Source organism: Grampus griseus (assembly GCF_964374135.1).
Source record: "Grampus griseus genome assembly, chromosome: 2".
NCBI lineage: Eukaryota > Metazoa > Chordata > Mammalia > Artiodactyla > Delphinidae > Grampus > Grampus griseus.
In genome coordinates, this window is record NC_139018.1 from 145,595,345 (window position 1) to 145,613,466 (window position 18,122).

General features: G+C 50.6%; 1 protein-coding gene across 4 annotated transcripts in view; it reads left to right on the top strand.

Moving 5' to 3' along the window:
- Positions 1-7,118: 7,118 nt before the first annotated feature.
- The window catches only part of APBA2 (amyloid beta precursor protein binding family A member 2), a gene marked incomplete at both ends in the record, with an annotated part of 62,167 nt that continues 51,163 nt past the window's right edge, over positions 7,119-18,122 (top strand). For 3 of the 4 annotated variants that reach the window (XM_082649188.1, XM_082649187.1, XM_082649189.1), the window contains one exon: positions 7,153-8,103. In XM_082649188.1, the coding sequence (XP_082505314.1) occupies positions 7,153-8,103 (951 nt within the window). Of the gene's footprint in view, positions 8,104-18,122 lie in introns of all 4 variants that reach the window. The other variant, XM_082649190.1, reaches the window with a different exon arrangement.

Sequence of the window (18,122 nt, forward strand, 5' to 3'; positions counted from 1 at the left end):
ATTGTTGACAATGAGCCTTTATTTCCCACATCTCATGAGGATGTTCCAGGAGGAGAGTGGTGAGCACCGAGGCAGGGGCTGCATTTGTATTGATTCATGAGCCGTTCTAGAATTGAGTATGGACACAGGGCCTCATTTCCTTGGATGCATAGCAGATAGTCATGCTTCTCCTGAACATTTGAATTGCTTTCCAGGTGGTCTTTTCTGAAGGATTTGTCTTTAATATGATTAATCAGAAGCAGAGGACCTCCTGGGAATGTAAATTGGTGCAGCCACTATGGAAAACAGTATGGAGAGTCCTCAAAAAATTAAAGGTAGAGTTGTCGTATGATCCTGCAATCCCAATACTGCATATATATCCAGAGAAAACTCTAATTCGAAAAGATACATGCACCCCAATGTTCATAGCAGCACTGTTTACAACAGCCAAGACATGGAAGCAACCTAAGTGTCCATCAACAGAGGAATGGATAAAGAAGATGTGGTAGATATATACAGCGGAATATTACTCAGCCATAAAAAGGAATGAAATAGTGCCATTTGCAGCAACATGGTTGGACCTAGAGATGATCATACTAAGTGAAGTAAATAAATCAGACAGAGAAAGGCAAATATCATATGACATCACTTATATGTGGAATCTAAAATATGACACAAATGAACTTATCCACAAAACAGAAACAGACTCACAGACATAGAGAACAGACTTGTGGTTGCCAAGAGAGAGGGGGCGTGGGGGAGAGATGGATTGGGAGTTTGGGATTAACAGAGGTAAACCATTACATATAGGATGGATAAACAACAAGGTCCTACTGTATAGCACAGGGAACTATATTCAATATCCTGTGATAAACCATAATGGAAAAGAATATAAAAAAGAATGTATATATGTGTATAATGAGTCACTTTGCTGTACACCAGAAATTAACACATTATAAATCAGATATACTTCAATAAAATTTAAAAAGAAGTATACATAAAGAAGCAGAGTTCCTCAATATGTTTGCCGACACCCCCCTCCCCCCCCACTGTCGGGGTGGTGAATGCTTTTCTGGCCACACCCCTCCTGGGCCTTTTCTGAGGACCTGGACCTTGGATTGAAAAAAAAGTTTTAAAGGGTCCTGGGTAAAAGGCCTGGAGTGAGGAAAATGGTGTAGAGCATATCCTTAGGGAAACATCAAGACATTATTTATTATACAGAAATAAAACACAGTTTGTGTGTTCAATAGGGGAAGAGTTAGATAATGTCCATTGGGCCAGGAAATATCATGTAGCCATTAAATAATACTTCATAGAGAGTTTCTACTGCATTCTCTCCCTTCAAATGTCATTTAAAATGTTCCTCAACTCCCTGTATGTAGTAGGAAAAAAAAGTGTTCATGGAAGTGAGGCCAGTGTGGGTTACTCTCTTATTTAACCCACTTCAAGCCCTGCAGGCAGGGCCATCATTTCCAGTTTCCCAGGAGGGGAAGGCCATTCATCCATTAAATATCTTGCCAAAGGCCTGAGAGTAAGTGGAGGTCTGAATTTAAACAAGGACTTTCTGTCTTCATCTTTAATACGAGGCTCTTTCTCTTACACCAAAAGTGCCCCTGTAGGTTTGATGTAATTCTGCAGACCCTTCAAAGACGCGGCTGCCCTCCCGGGAGGCCACCGGGTCCTTCCATTTGTATCCACGGAAGACAGAACTGTTTGCACCATCAAACTCTGGAAAAGCCAACAACAGCCTTGTATTTAATGGGGAAAACTTTTCAAAAACTAGATCATTCACAGGGACCTGCTAAGCCCTATTGGAGGCTGAGGCAAAAAGAAAAAAGTCAGTCATACCGATCTTTATTTAACATTTTGATATTTTGTTCATTGTGGATTTTTTTTCCATTAAATTTTGATTTTTTTTTTTAAGTATTCCATTAAAGTCGTATCTGTTTTGATTCCTGAGTTTTTTTGGCGCCCTGTTAAATTTTGCACCCGAGGTGAGTGCCATGCCTGCCTTACCCTGGACCAGCCCTGGTTAAAAAGTAAAGGCATTTTCATTACAATTGGGTATAAGTCAGGGGTGCCTCAGCCCCACTGTCATGTAACTGTGGAAGGGCAGTACAGCCAGACAAAATGCTGGAAAAGAATAAAATTATCAACTAAAACTATTGGAATTTAAAAATGGGCTTATAATACAAAAGCAGTAGGGATTTTTTTCCTATGTACCAACAATAGTCAGATATATATGATAGGAGAGAATATCCATTCCCCATGGCTACAAAAACTAATATGTCTTAGAATCAGCTTCCTCTGACATGTCTACAGCTATGAAGAAACCCACAGTGCTGTTGACATTTAAGACTTGAATAAATGGGGAGATATTTCTTGAGTGAAAAGACTCAATGTTGTGTGTATAAAATTTCATCATTGTTGGGCAGTAGAAAATAGAGTGGGAGATGATTTTGCAGCGAGCTGGCAGCAGTGGCTTGGCCACCTGGATTTTTTTGTTGAGGCGAGAAAAGGAAGGATCCTCTATTTTTTAAGAGTGGACAGAGGTGGGTTGTCCTCGGCCAAATCTGCTTGCTTCAAGGGACAACGTGCATGCCACCTGGAGCCAGAGGAAATGTGTTCTCTCTGACATTGCCTGGGCCTGTGAGCTGCACCCCATCCCCAGCTGCAAGGAGTGCAGATTTCCCTTGAGGGTGGCCAGACATCTCGTCTTGAAGCAGGCAAATCTGGCCACTATCTGGAACCCTTTATTATCTTGAAATATTTAGCCCGTCTGAAAAGCATACATGCGGAAGGTAGGGAGCAGCTTAGTTTCCTCCCAAACGATCGCCCCAGTGGTTTTCAAATTTTGTACACATTAAAAACCTGGATGCTGGATCACGGCTCTACCAATGAACTTGGAATGTCAGGCGTGAGTACCCGTAAAATTCCCCAGGTGGTTCCAGTGTGCAGCCCAAGTATCCCAATACCCCTCACCAAATAGACTATTCTTTTCCACATGCCTTAGGGTGACCAGCCATCCTGGTTTTAGCACTGAAAGTGCTGTGTCCTCGGAAACTGTGTTCAGTCCCAGAAAACCGGGATGGCTGGTCACCCTACATGGTAGAGACTACATTCCTACGTGAACATATGTCTGTTTCTGGACTTTCTCATCTATACCATTTCTGTCTGTCCAGCAACACTACCATGCCATTTTAATTACCATGACTTTAGAGTATAGTTAAATGCTTGATAAGGCAAGTTCTTCTCACAGTCTCATGTTTTAGATCTTTCCCAGCTATTTTCACAAGTTCGTTCTTCTAAATGAACATAAGAATTACTAGGTCAAGGTCTCCCCAGTATTCCACTGAGATTTTGGCTGGGACAGCCTTAAATTATAGATTACTTTGGACAAAACTCTAATTCGAAAAGATACATGCACCCCTATGTTCATAGCAGCACTGTGCACAATAGCCAAGACATGAAAACAACCTAAATGTCCATTGACAGAGGAATAGATAAAGAAGGTGTGGTACATATATACAATGGAATATTACTCAGCCATTAAAAAACAATGAAATAATGCCATTTGCGGCAACATGGACATAGATATTATCATACTAAGTGAAGTAAGTCAGAAAGAGAAAGACAAATACCATATGATATCACATATGTGGAATCTAAAATATGACACAAATGAACTTACCTATGAAACAAAAACAGACTCATGGACATAGAGAACAGACTTGTGGTTGCCAAGGGGGAGAGGGGGTGGGGGAGGGATGGATTGGGAGTTTGGGATTAACAGATGCAAACCATTATATATAGAATGGATAAACAAGGTCCTGCTGTTGAATATAGCACAGGGAACTATAGTTGATATCCTGTGATGAACCATAATGGAAAAGAAAATGATAAAGAATGTGTGTGAGTGTGTGTATATATATATATATATTTATACACACACGCACACATATATACATATATATGTATAAAACTGAATCACTTTGCTGTATAACAAAGATTAACACAACATTGTAACTCAACTATACTTCAATAAAATAAATTTAAAAATTATAGGTTACTTGGGTAACATTAATAGGATCAGGATCTGCTCTATGTTACCATATACTTTAGTCCTTGAGTCTTACATTGGCCAGTAGGGTGTTGTATATAGGTGTGGGCATACACATCTAGGTGTGCGTAAGATGTCGTCCCCCCCAGATGACATAGAATTCAAAGTTAAGATAGTAAGAGATACTGTGTACCTTGGTTCATCCTTTGACAAGGATGTGAATACCTGCATTGTGCATGGCCTGGTGTCAGACCCTGGGGAGCTACAGAGATGCTACAGAGATGGTGCCCTGCCCTCTGCAAAGAAACGGGACCCGTGTGCTCCTGTGCAAGTAACCACTGGCCCCATTGGCCCTCCACCATCCTGGTTTCCAAGGCATAGGGATCTGGTCACACCTTAGCCATCACATTCCATACACACTTTAGGGACCATTTTGAGGAAGGCTTTTCCTGGAGATTGTGTCCAAAAGAGTGTTTGCCAAGTGCCTTGTATCATTCCGACAGTAGGTGGCACATCTGTTGCGGTTGGCTGTACTTTGTGGGAAATCTGCTGTACAACAATGCTTGGTACTCCTGATGCATCCTCTCTGATAGGCTGTATTTTAGGGAACACTGGACACCTTGCTCTCTACCAGGAACAGATCTCTGGAATGGGCCCGTCAGTTTCAGGGTTTGGGGATGGGGTGACTTGGGAGGACGCTCAGACCCTGCAGGGTCCATCTCAGTGACGGTTTTCCTGGTGTGGGACCACTTTCAGGAGTGTGGGCTGCTCTGGGGAAGTGATGCGGATCTTTTAGTGTCTAGCGATGCTGTGGAGACACGGCCACTTGTGAGCCTCTCACTTCCCTAGAGGATGGGAAGGGTGTTTCCATTGGTCTCCATTCCTCTAGCCGCCTGTCCCCCAGCATCTCCCGAAGGGGCTGAAAGAGAAATCTTGTGTCACGTGCCTGCTGAAAATTGCCCAATGACGCTGCATGGTTTGTGGGATAAAATGCAGGGTCCTGGGCGGTGGGGTACAGGACCCTCCCAGTTTGGGCTTTGCGGTGCCTGGTGGTGCCGTGACCCACATCCCGTAAGCAGCAGCCACGTCCTTTGCATCGCGTCCTGGGTGTCCCCCTTCTCCTGGTGGTCCTCCCTCTGGAGTTCCCCTTCCTGGGCCCCCACCCCATCGAGCCGTGAGGCTCAGGGTCACGTCCCGTGTCTCTCTGTGGCACTCGGCCTGGATGGCTCCTGGCAAATCTGGTCAGTGCTGTCGTTTGGAGTAAGGAGGAAACAGAGGCTTGTGTGTGCTGGGGAGTGGGGGATGAGCTCGAGGAGGGGGGCGGACTTGAGATGGGCTTCGAGGGGCAGCGGATTTCAACTTGAAAGGGGTAGGGCACCTCCTCATTGGCTTCATCATGTCTTTGGAATGAAAGCTTCTCTTTTTCTTTTTGAGAGCAAATAACCTGATCTTATGACCGTTTGTCTTGGTCCCTTGGGCTCCTCAATCAGTGAGCATCTTCACAGAGTCATGAGTGAGACGGCCGACAGGCACATGAAAAGATGCTCAACATCGCTAATTATTAGAGAAATGCAAACCAAAACCACAGTGAGGTACCACCTGGCACCAGTCAGAATGGCCATCATTAAAAAGTCTACAAACAGTAAATGCTGGAAAGGGTATGGAGAAAAGGGAACCGTGTTTCACTCTTGGTGGGAATGTAAATTGGTGCAGCCACTATGGAGAACAGTATGGAGGTTCCTTAAAAAACTAAAAATAGAATTACCATATGACTCAGCAATCCCACTACTGGGCATATACCCTGAGAAAACCATAATTCAAAAAGACACATGCACCCCAGTGTTCATTGCAGCACTATTTACAATAGCCAGGTCACGGAAGCAACCCAAATGCCCATCGACAGCCGAATGGATAAAGACGATGTGGTACATATATACAATGGAACATTACTCAGCCATAAGAAAGAATGAAATAATGCCATTTGCAGCAACATGGATGGACCTAGAGATAATCATACCAAGTGAAGTAAGTCAGAGAAAGACAAATATCATATGATATCACTTATATGTGGTATCTAAAAAAAATGGTATAAATGAACTTATTTACAAAACGAAAACATACAGACAGACATAGAAAAGAAACTAATGATTATCAAAGGGGAAAGGGTGGGGGAGGGATAAATTAGGAGTTTGGGATTAAAAGATACATACTAGGGCTTCCCTGGTGGTGCAGTGGTTGAGAGTCCGCCTGCCGATGCAGGGGACATGGGTTCATGCCCCGGTCCGGGAAGATCCCACATGCCGCGGGGCGGCTGGGCCCGTGGGCCGTGGCCGCTGGCTCCGCAACGGGAGAGGCCACGACGGTGAGAGGCCCGCGTACCGCAAAGAAAAAAAAAAAGATACATACTACTTTATATAAAATAGGTAGACAACAAGGATCTAATCTATAGTTCAGGAGACTATATTCAATATCTTGTAATAACCTGTTGTGGAAAAGACTTTGAAAAAGAATATATATATAAAACTGAATCGGGTTTCCCTGGTGGCGCAGTGGTTGAGAGTCCGCCTGCCAATGCAGGGGACACGGGTTCGTGCCCCGATCCAGGAGGATCCCACATGCTGCGGAGCGGCTGGGCCCGTGAGCCATGGCCGCTGAGCCTGCGGTCCGGAGCCTGTGCTCTGCAACGGGAGAGGCCACAGCAGTGAGAGGCCCGCGTACAGCAAAAAAAAAAAACCAAAACTGACTCACTGTGCTGTACACCTAAAAGTAACACAATGTTGTAAATCCACTATACTTCAAATAAAAAGAAAAAAAAGAGAGGGAAGTCTCGAATGAGCGGGGAGTTGGGGGGAAAGCAGCAGGCGTCCTGGGGGTCGTTGGGGCCTCCTCCTCCAGCCCCGGTGTCCTCCTCTCTCTTTGGCAGGTGTGTGCGCCGGTCCTGACACACCAGTCAGCTGGGGTGGGGGCGTCACGTCGTTTGAACAGACTCGCGTTACATCGCTCTGGTGTAAACCATGCTGGCGGGGCGTACTTCTCGGGCTCTGACTGTCCTGTCCCCTCTTCCTCCCCACAGTGGCTGCCCGTTGGTGACAATGGCCGCGTGACTGCCCGCCATGGCCCACCGGAAGCGTCCGAACACGGCGAGCAGCATGCTGGACCACAGGGCGAGGCCGGGCCCGGAGCCCGAGAGCGAGGATGCTGAGCTGCCCCTGGAGGAGTACGTGCCCAAGGGCCTGGAGCTGGCGGCCCTGCGGCCCGAGAGCCCTGTGCCCGCCGAGCAGGGCGGCCACGACCACAGCCCCGACGGGGACTCCAGCTCCGACTACGTGAACAACACCTCCGAGGAGGAGGACTATGACGAGGGCCTCCCCGAGGAAGAGGAGGGCATCACCTACTATATCCGCTACTGCCCCGAGGACGACAGCTACCTGCAGGGCATGGACTGCAACGGGGACGGCTACCTGGCCCACGACGCGCACCACCTGGAGACGGACGAGTGCCAGGAGGCGGTGGAGGAGTGGACGGATCCGGCAGGCCCGCAACCGCACGGCCACGGGGACCAGGACAGCCCCGGCTACCGGGACGGCCGCCTCCCCACCCCAGAGGTTGAGGCCTCTATGCTGGAGGCCCAGGACCAGGAAGAGGGCGTCCACTACTGTCCCGGCGAAGAGGCCTACCAGGACTACTACCCCACTGAGGCCAACGGGAACGAGGGCAGCGCATCCCCCTACCGCCCGAGGCGCGGGGACGGGGACCTGGAGGACCAGGAAGAGGACATCGACCAGATCGTGGCCGAGATCAAGATGAGCTTGAGCACGAGCAGCATTGCCGGTGCCGGCGAGGCCAGCCCTGAGCATGCGCCGCTGCGGGCGCCCGAGCCGGGGCCCGGGGGCCCCTCGGAGGCCTGCCCGCCTGCCGAGGCCCGCCGCGGCCCCAGCAGACACGAGGGCCGGCCCAAGTCCCTGAACCTGCCTCCTGAGGCCAAGCACCCCGCAGACCCCCAGAGAAGCTTCAAGACCAAGACCAGGACTCCCGAGGAGAGGCCCAAGTGGCCCCAAGAGCAGGTAGGACCCTGGCTGTCCCCAGGGGAGGGGATGGAGGGGCCCGGAGAGCAAAGGTGCTGCTGTAACCTGTAGATCAGAATGTGTGCCTAGCTCTCCATCCCCTCAGTTATGTGTGGATGGCCCAGCCGCTCCTGTTCACCCATCAGGGGCCTTAGTTAAATGTCAAGAAAATCTGGTGGAAGGCAGACTGGCAACCAGGGCTCCCAGGAGACACCCAGCCCACCCAGAAGAGGTTGGGTCTTAGTGTGCCTGCCCTGGATCTGCTCACGTGGGGGTGGTCCCTGTGACGGTTGCCCCTCACCAGGGGGTTTCTTCAGGCTGGCCGGACTTCGGCAAGGATGCGGGGCTACTGGTGAGCGCCGGCAGCTGCGGCCGGTGGTTGGGGGTAGCCTAGCGCCGAGGGGCAGCGACCTGAGTGCATTTCACTGGGGATGGTTTTATTGGGTGACACTTCTCTGAAAGCCTGGGGGCCTTGGCATGATGGCCGATTAGCTGTAAAAAACCGTTTTGCAAATGATTATTTGAAGGTTTGACGAAGTCTTGGAGAAGAGATGTATGCTAATGAGGCCAGTGGGTTTAAGCGTAACTATTTTCTTTCAATTATAGCAAAGTGAGTGTGTATTCTAATGAACACTCTTGACAAGCTGCCTTTCAAAAAAAACTTACGTGTATATAAAAAGAAGATGTGAATATTAGACGCATGTAAAGGAACTTGTGTTTAGCTAAATCTGTGGACAAATGAGAACGAACTGCTTTCATATTTTTTAAAGACTTCATTAATATTATTTTTTTCCCAGAAGAGTTCATGCATTTGAGAAGTATAGATAGTGAGAGCTCGTGTTTGGGCAACAAGTCCTATCGACTCCCTGTAGGTTTCTGGAACTTCCCTTTGATGCTTTTTTTTTTTAAAGATCGTTAAGCATAAATTGACTTCACTTTCGGGGTGTTCCTGTCATTTGAGGCCGTTCTGTGTGTGCTGGGGGCTCTGGGGTGTAAAGAAACTGCTGTGCGCTAGCAGATGTGGAGGGGCCTCCCAACAATAGCGGCGGCTCTGGGGTCAAGGTCTGGACTTTAGGGAACAGTACTGCTGTCCTTCTGCAGTCCTGGCAGGGCTGGACTCACCACCCCGCAGCGGCGATGGTGCCGCAGGTCAATGTGGACCACGCGAGGCAGATGACGTGCTGAGCCTCGCCAGGACAAGTGATGCCTGGACAAAGTTCTAGTCAAGAGAAATGATCTCTAGGGCATATGGTGGGGAGTGCACGAGACCTGATGTTGGCCTTTACTTAAACCACATGCCAGTTTGAGTGAAAATGCAGCCCTTTGGGTTGGAGGGCTGGAGGTGGATGAGGGTGGAGGTGGGGGCCCAGAGGAGGTCTGTTCTTCAGACGTGGCATTGGTTGGAAGGGCAGGTACCTTTTCTCCCCAAATAGAGTGTTTCCTTGAAACAAATGCTCTCTTCCAAGACCCCGGAAAGGCTCATTTATGCTGGTTTATTATTGCCTACCTTTTCTGGCTTTATTCACTCATTCATTCACAAGTTAATTCCATCAAGGGGAGAGGCTGGCGATTCCCAGCTCGGGGCGGACAAGGGCCCCCGAAGAAACTGGCCTCCTCTTGAGGGCTCTGCCCTGGCTGGGTCATCATGTCTTGTAGACCCGAATGGCCCATCCAGATGAAGAACACTTTGAAATTTGATCAAGTTGAGCCGCTGGTGACAGGAACCGTCTTGAAAGCAAGATGTGTGTGTGTGTGTGTGTGTGTGTGTCTGTGTGTGTGTGTGTGTGTGTGTGTGTAAAGAAGGAAGTTCCCTGGGAAGTTTGGCAATTCTTTGCTTCAGACCACAGCCTGCCTTTCTAAAAGGAACCCCCTTCTACCCTGGGAATATCCAGGCCGTGTGGCCAGCAAAGTCCTGGCCCCCAACAGGTGCACAGGGTGCTCCTGGGTCCCACGCCAGCACCCCCAGTACTGTGCACACAGTGAAGGCTGTGGTGGAAATCACCTGAGGGAGAAATGGACAGCATCAGCCATCTAGGTGCTTAGACTGTTGGTTTGTAAAGCATGGTCCACGGCCCAGCACCACCGGCGGCAAGGACTGCCAGTGCCAAGCCTGCATTTTGTTTTGTTTTTTTAATTAGTTTTTATTGGAGTATAGTTGGTTTACAATGTTGTGTTAGTTTCTGATGTACAGCAAAGTGACTCAGTTATACATATACATATATCCACTGATTTTTACATTATTTTCCCATATCGGTCATTACAGAGTATTGAGTAGAGTTCCTTGTGCTATACAGTAGGTCCTTATTAGTTAAGGCTGCATTTTAGCAAGATGCCACATGCAGTTTGAGAAGCAATTCTTGGAGGACTCCTGTTGGAGGAGAAGTACATAGATAGCATCCCTCCTTTCTTCCCCTCATTTCAAAGCTTGAAAAGTTATGTCGTGGGTGCTTCTAAGAGTGCTGAATAGCACTTCACTCAGTCTCTGTACGGACAACAATATTACAATAGAATTAGAAAGGGGACTGTGGTTCCCACCTTCTCAGACTCTGGCACTGAGCATAAACAATGTCTCTAGCTGCCATCGTGGTCCCACGTGTGATTCTGCCATCCTGCTTTTAAAATCTGACATGTTGTAAATGTCGCTCTGTGTTGTCATATCATTTTCATGATCCTTTTTGCCAATCTTTGAAGTTCAGGCAATGGGCCATCTAATTGATTTGTCCGTACATATCCTGCCCTGGAGTGTGCAGGTTGCAGGTGGCATTTTCTTTTATATGCGAGACTATACAGACCTCTTTGTATGAGGGAGGCAGGTTTTCCTCCTTTGGATTTATTACTTGAGGATAAATTCCCAGGCTATGCATGAATGCTGACCCCATGATCCTCTTGTCTGATACTTTATTTTTCTTCTATGAATGGTTGGTGCCTTTTATCTTTTGGGGTCTCGATGCTTTTCCATTTCCTAGCAGCACTTTATGCGTGCACCACAGATGTTACTTTTTGCTGCAGATGTTTTTCTTTAGCCTCTTTTCTTTCTTTTTTTTTTTTTTTTTGCGGTACGCGGGCCTCTCACTGTTGTGGCCTCTCCCGTTGCAGAGCACAGGCTCCGGACGCGCAGGCTCAGCGGCCATGGTTCACGGGCCCAGCCGCTCTGCGGCATGTGGGATCTTCCCGGACCGGGGCGCGAACCCGTGTCCTCTGCACCGGCAGGCGGACTCTCAACCACAGCGCCACCAGGGAAGCCCTAGCCTCTTTTCTTTTGAAAAGGCTCCAGTTTGCAGTTAGAGCTGCCCGCATGCAGCTCTGAGGAGACTGAGAGGTCTGCACAGGGGCACGCAGGTCTGGAGAACCTGAAGGAGGTGTACTTGGCGTTGTGGGAAGCTAGAGTGTGATCGTGGGGAAAAGAGGAGACCCACGTGTGAGTATTTTTATAGGAAAAAAGTTTTTTCAAATCAATGAAAGTTTATTGAGGACATTTTGGAAAATAGAGGCAAAAAATATTTTGCCCTGTGACATTGTAGAATTCCAGCATCGAGTTTTCATTTTGTAGTAGCCTACATGGGGAAAGAATCTGAAAAGGAATATATCTATAACTCAGGTGACTTTGCTGTACACCTGAAATAACACAACATGGTAAATCAACTATACTTCAATAAAAAATAAATTAATGAAAAAACAAAACAGGGCTTCCCTGGTGGCGCAGTGGTTGAGAGTCCGCCTGCCGATGCAGGGGACACGGGTTTGTGCCCCGGTCCGGGAAGATCCCACATGCCACGGAGCGGCTGGGCCTGTGAGCTGTGGCCGCTGAGCCTGCGCGTCCGGAGCCTGTGCTCCGCAATGGGAGAGGCCACAACAGTGAGAGGTCCGCGTACCGAAAAAAAAAAAAAAAAAAAAAGTTTTCAAATCAAAGAGACAAATTGCCTCTCAGGATTTCCCCGAAGCATCCGCTTAGAGGTGTTCTGTAAACAAGGTGTGCCTCATCCTTATTTTTCATGGATTCGGTATTTGTGAATTTGCCTACTCACTAGAGTTTATCTGTAACCTTAAAAATCTATACCCATGGCACTTATGCAGTCCTTTTCGGACATGCACAGACAGGCAAAAAAATTGAGTCATTCAACACGCCCGTTCCCAGATAAGTTTGAACAAGGAGATGCCCTGCCCTCTTTCAGCTCATACTATGAAAAAGTGTCCTTTTTGTGGTCCTTTTAGTGCTGTGTCTTCTGCATTTGTGTGCTTGTTACTGGTGATAGAATGACCCCCAAGTGCAGTGCTGAAGTGCTGTCTAGTGTTCCTAAGCGCAAGAAGGCTGAGACGTGCCTTTTGGAGAAAAACACGTGTGTTGGGTGTTTCATTCAGGTGTGAATGACAGAGCTGTTGGCCGTGAGTTCAGTGTTCACAAATAACAGCATGGTACATTCAGAAAAAGGAAGAAGAATTTGCCGATCTGTACCTGGGGCTGCTCCACGGAGTGCTGGAGTAACATCTACAGTGTGTGAGGGAGTGATGGAAAAGTGGCTAACTTTGTGGATTTGTGAGATGACCACCCATTCAAAAACATCTTGTTGCAAGGCTGAAACCCTAACTCTGACCCTAGCCAATGAAATTGACAGTCTTGTTATCCCGGGTCAGGAAAATGTGAAACTCTTCTCAGCTAGTGTTTTATTATATATACTGGATATAATTAATTATTTGTGAGTAATACATGGTAAATAAGGTGTCTTTAAATAGAAACATACATAGAACAAGGTCATGTATGGATCGGTTGATGAAATGTGGGGACCAGAGGCTCAGGGGAAGCTCACCCTGTATTTCCTCTGGGAACGGTGGTCCAGGATCCCCTCCTTCAGGGTTCACGGCAACTTTATTGAACATCACAGCCACGAACAAGGAGAGCTGACCGTATCGGGTTGGCAGATGACTTTGAGAAACTCTGCTGCAAAGGCTCCCCTTCCTAGAGATCCCCTCCGTGCTCACATGGGTGCTGTCTTCATCCCAGACTCCCAGCGACGAGGACTCTGCAGCCCTGCTCCGCCCGCCTCTCCCGAACACTCTGGAGCCTCGAGCCCTTTTCTCTCCCCACAGGAATACACCAACCAAAGATGCACGTCCTCGGGGCAGAGGGCCAGACCATGTGACATCCCAAGACCTGTCCCCGTATGGCTCAGTCCCAGGATGGTCACCATCAACCCACAGTGGTGGGAAAGCTGTCACCTCTGTCACCTGTGGGACCCGTGGCTTCGGAGGATTTAATGTTTCTTGTTTTGCCATTTGTGGAGAATCCCTGGGTGATGGTGGAGGTGACGCCGGTGTGGGTAGTGACGGCCAGCACCGTGCTAGGGCTTTATGTATATGATCTCAGTGAATCTTAGAGCAACTGGAAGAGGTAGGGACTAGGCTTATTCCCATTTTACAGACGAGGCCTTTGAGACCTGTGTGGGGTCAGTACCGCATCCATGGTTACACAGCATGAGGCCTGAACAGTTTGTTAGGGCAAGTCTCGTACCTGTGACCCTGGGCAGCTCTAGAAGAGGTGATGCCGAGCTCAGCGAGGGGGTGAGTGTGGGTGAGTTTCCTCTGCCCTGTCATCTGTTTACTCGTTATCCGTTATCACGAGACCTGACGGGCTCTACCGTTCGCGGCGAGTGTGTCCTGGCACCAGCAAGGTGACCAGCAGACACCAGACCTCCGGCCTGTAAAACTGTCGCAACGTCCTGACTTCATGAGGGCTCAGGCCATAGATCAAATCAATCAAGTAGAGATTATTCATGGGGCATTTTTCTTAATTTTGTTGAGCTTTGGTGACATGAAATATTTTTTTTTTTTTTTTTTTTTTACATACAGCAATTAAAGGATGCATGAGTTGGGTCCAGCCAGATGCATATTGAATATCCAGATAGAATGGCCGTTTCTGCATCTGCCAGGGTGGTCCTCTGCCCTTTGGCAGCGAGGCCGGGAGTGTGGAGGGAGGACCCCACCCGGGCTGGTGTCACAGCTTAGGAGGACCGGGCGAGTCCTCAGTGCACCTCCTGTGAAGAGGGGTGCCCCCCATGCTCCTGGGGGCACGGTAAGAGCATGTTTGTCCAGCACCAGAGATCGTGGTTCTGTGGGTCTTTGGGGTGCCTGGGGTGACAGGCTCTTGTGGTCCCTGCTGTGCGTCTGTGTTTGGCAAGGACTCGCTTGTGACAGCTGTTGTGAGATCAGGTCCTCCAGAAACACCTGCTCTGTGCCCGAACTTCTTTCAGAGACTCTCCGTCCTCTGCGCCTTGTAGATTCCTGGGGTTGCGGCCTTCCCTGGCCCTCCGTGCCCCTGTGGGCTGGGTACACATCAGGGCTTCAGTGGTTGTAGAGATGGAGGCTTCAGATTTATGTGACCACCACGTGGAACAGCTCCGCACGTTTGGAGGGAAACCAAAGGCGTGTTTTGATTCTTTGGGGTTTTCATGATTTCTGTTTATTATCAGCCCAGCCAGTGCTTTCTAGAAAGAGCCCTCTGACAATAGAAAAAAAGAAAGACCAATACATCGTAGTCAACTTAATACAGCAGTTAGAGGGAGGTGTGATCCAGGGCCCCGAGGCCACATCACACACACGAGTGTTCAGCCTTGCTCCCTGTGCGGGCGCCTTTGCTGTGATTGGCGTTCAGTCAAGACTTGCTTCATGCGGGACCTTTGGAGATGGTGGCAGGAATGCTGACACCAAATAGGGAGGGGGAATATTAGGGGCAGGGGCAACCTTGGTCTGCCCTGTGTAGGGGGTGATGCTCCCACTGGGCTCACATGTGCCTTGTTCAGCGACGTATGAAGCAAGTATGAGCACCTGCTTTTTGTAGAGGACCCCCTGGCCCTGAGGGGCCGAGAGAAGAGCATCCTGGGGTCGCTGGTGCCCAGGTGGAAGCAGGTGTGCCAGGGACCCTGGTGCTTGCAACAGTGCCCAGGTGGGAACAGTCTGCCCAGACCTGGCCCCCAGGCCGGACCAAGCTGGAGAAAGAGCCCTCGGGCAGGTGCTGAGGACAGGGCTTGCGGGGGGTGGAGGGGGGGAGGGGTGTCCAGGAGCATGGCGGGACAGTGGAAGGTCCTCAACACCCCCGAGGCCTCCGTGGAGCGCAGCTGGCCTCTTCCTTCCTGCAGCCCTGCTCCAGTTCTGCAGCCGTCCCCACACCTCTGCCTGCCTGCCCGGGCATCAGTCCTGGACGTCCCTTTGCTCACGGGGAGGGTGCATGGAAGGGTCCCTGGGCTCCTGTGCTCCTCCCCAGCCTCCTCCCCGCCCAGTGCGCCTGCTGTCACTAATTCCCGGGACCGCCCTGGAAAACGAAATCCAGGCCTCGGCATCCTCAGCCCCTCGCTTGGTCTGCCCGAGCTCCCAAACTTGACTTCTTGGAGCCCATTTGCCGAGTCAGCGCAACGCCCTGATGTGATTTTTATGAAGCCTCTTGACCTGTGACTAGAGGTGGCTGTTACTTTCATGGAACAGTTCATCTGGCAGGAATCTGGGCTTGCGTCAGGGCTTTTAAAATCTAGTTAAAGCGGGGCTTCTAAAACACTGTCTTTATTGTTTGGGAAAATCACGTGAAGCCCCTCCCCTAACAGTAATCTAGAAAGTTCCTTCCCTGCCCCCCTCCTCCACCCTCGAGAGAGTTGGGGCTAGTGGTTAAGAGCGCAGATGGCAGAGCCAGGAAGCCTGGACCTCCCTCCGCTGCACCAGCTCCTGGTTCGGGAATGTTCTGGACATGCCACCTGGGGCTGTGGGAGCAGAGCTGATTGGGTCAGTATCTGGCAATGGATGGTGAGGGGCGTGGAGCGCTTGCCGTCAGGATGAGGGTGCGGGTCTTACATCCGTGGGAATCTCAGGAGGTGGGGGAGGCAGTCAGGTGAGGCTCTGCACGCAGACTGGACCGTGCTGGGCCGGGCAGGGAGCAAGATGATGTCCCCATTTTCTGGGGTGACATCAAGGGAGGGACGAAGCCAGCAGGGTGAGGCAGGATGAGAGGAGGCATGGGACTGGCCAGGGACACCGTGGAGACGGGTGGGGCCTGATGGGTGGGGGTGACAGGTGGGATGGGAGCAACTCCCCGGGTGCCCTCAGACTCTCCCCTCTCTGCAGGCCCTCTTCAGGTGCCCCCTCTCCCCGCAGGGATTTCTTGGGGGGCGGTCCTCACATCCTCCTGGTGGCATCCTCAGCCCCTTTCTGCTCTGGATTCCCTGATCTGGGGGGCTGTGTGGCAGCCACACATCTCCAAGGGTGCCCTGATTTTCTCACACTCGATTCTGAATTGAAAGTTAACTGAGATCCCCGCTTTCCAGGCAGATGAGCTGGGCTCCAGACCACCGGTTTCTCTCTAATTCCAAACGCCATCCCTCCTTTACCCGGGGTTTCTGAACGTAATTCCCACTCCCCACCTCCTGGGCTGGCTGGCGTCTGCGAGCCCTCCCACGCAGTCCGTGCGAACTGCACTTACGATGTGCCGGGCCCTGGGGGTGCAGAGATGAAAGTGACTTAAGCCTGCATCGAGAAGCTCGTTCTAGAGGGAGACAGACAGGCAGAGACTCACCATCCATCCGGGTGGGGCTGGGTGATCAGCAGAGACGCCGCTGCCCAGCCCATGAGTCCCTTGCAGGCTTCCTGGGGACGGGCTCCCGCGTGGGTGATAAGTAGAGAGGTCTCGGGACTTTGAGGGGGGGCTTTGGGAAGTCAGCTGACCAGGCGGGCTGAACGTGGAGGTCACGGGCGTCCTTAGCATGCAGTGGGGTTGGGGATTGTGACGGGGGCCAGAGCCCTGGAGGAGGACAGGTGGAAGGTGAAGGACTGGATTGAGGATGCTGATGAGAGAGGGACAGAGCAGGGCCATCAGGGGGAGGGGGAAGTGGGAGGACCCTGAGCATCTCTGGTGGATGGCCAGGGCAGAGGCTCCCATGTGGGAGCACAGGGGATGGGTGGGGAGCGTCTGTAAGGGCAGGCAGGGAGGGATCTGAGGAGATGCCAGCAGGGAGAGGGTGCCCACCACGTGTGGAGCTGGGATTGCGTTGCTTTGACTCGAATTGCACTGCTTGGCCAGTGGTGTGTGTCCAGGGCAGGTTTCGGGGAAGGAGAGAGGTGGGTGGGGGACTGAGGCAGGGCGCTGCCCGACCTGCATCTCCCGTCCTCGGGCCCCTGCAGCACCGCCACCGTCCCCCACATGTGCCAGGGGCTCAAGATACATCCCACAATATCAGTCAGTCACATGACATTCCCCAGGAAGTGCAGGGCTCCATGGGAGAATATATAGTAACAACTTCTGTTCGGGGAGAAAGACCACATTGCTGAGCACGAGATTCGGAGATGAAACAGCATGGCGATGGCAGTCACGGGGTTTGCACCCCAAAGCGCTCAGATAGCGGTCAATGCTAATCAGTTACTAAAAAAGACACGGCACTGTGTCTTTAATAGGAGGCTAACCGAGAATAGCTCCCAACCCTACATCAGATAATACCATGGACAGCTCAGGAAAACTGAGCATAGCTCAGAAAGGCTGAGAAGGGGGTGAGGCACAGGATGGCACCCCAGGGCCTAGCGTGGACTCCAGACCCTGCCAAGACCACAGTCAGCCTTCGCGGAAGAGAAGCTGGTCTCTCCACCTGAGACCAAGCCAAGGCCCAGACTCCTGGAGCTGAAGGATGCTTGGATCTGGGCTTGCGGAACCTCGTTGCCCGGCTGCTCAGGTTGGTTTCAACAGCCAGCAGATGGTCCTCTTAAGAGCTGGCGGTGTGCTGTCCTTGGTGCTGAGGCACTGCCGGGTCTGCCCCACGGTTGGCCACCCTGCCGCGCTCTGGGTGCAGTCAGGCCAGCAGGTCAGCGAGCCTGCGCTAGACTTTGGCCGAGGGGTTACTTCTCAGGACAGTGCTCGGGGCACCATGTCAGGTAGGAGGGAGGTTGTTGTTCGGGGCGTTGCCTGTTTGCCCTCCTTGGTCAGTCCTCCTCTTCATTGGCCCTGACACTTGCAAACGGCCTCTGATTCTGCCTCTGGGACCCATTGGCCCACT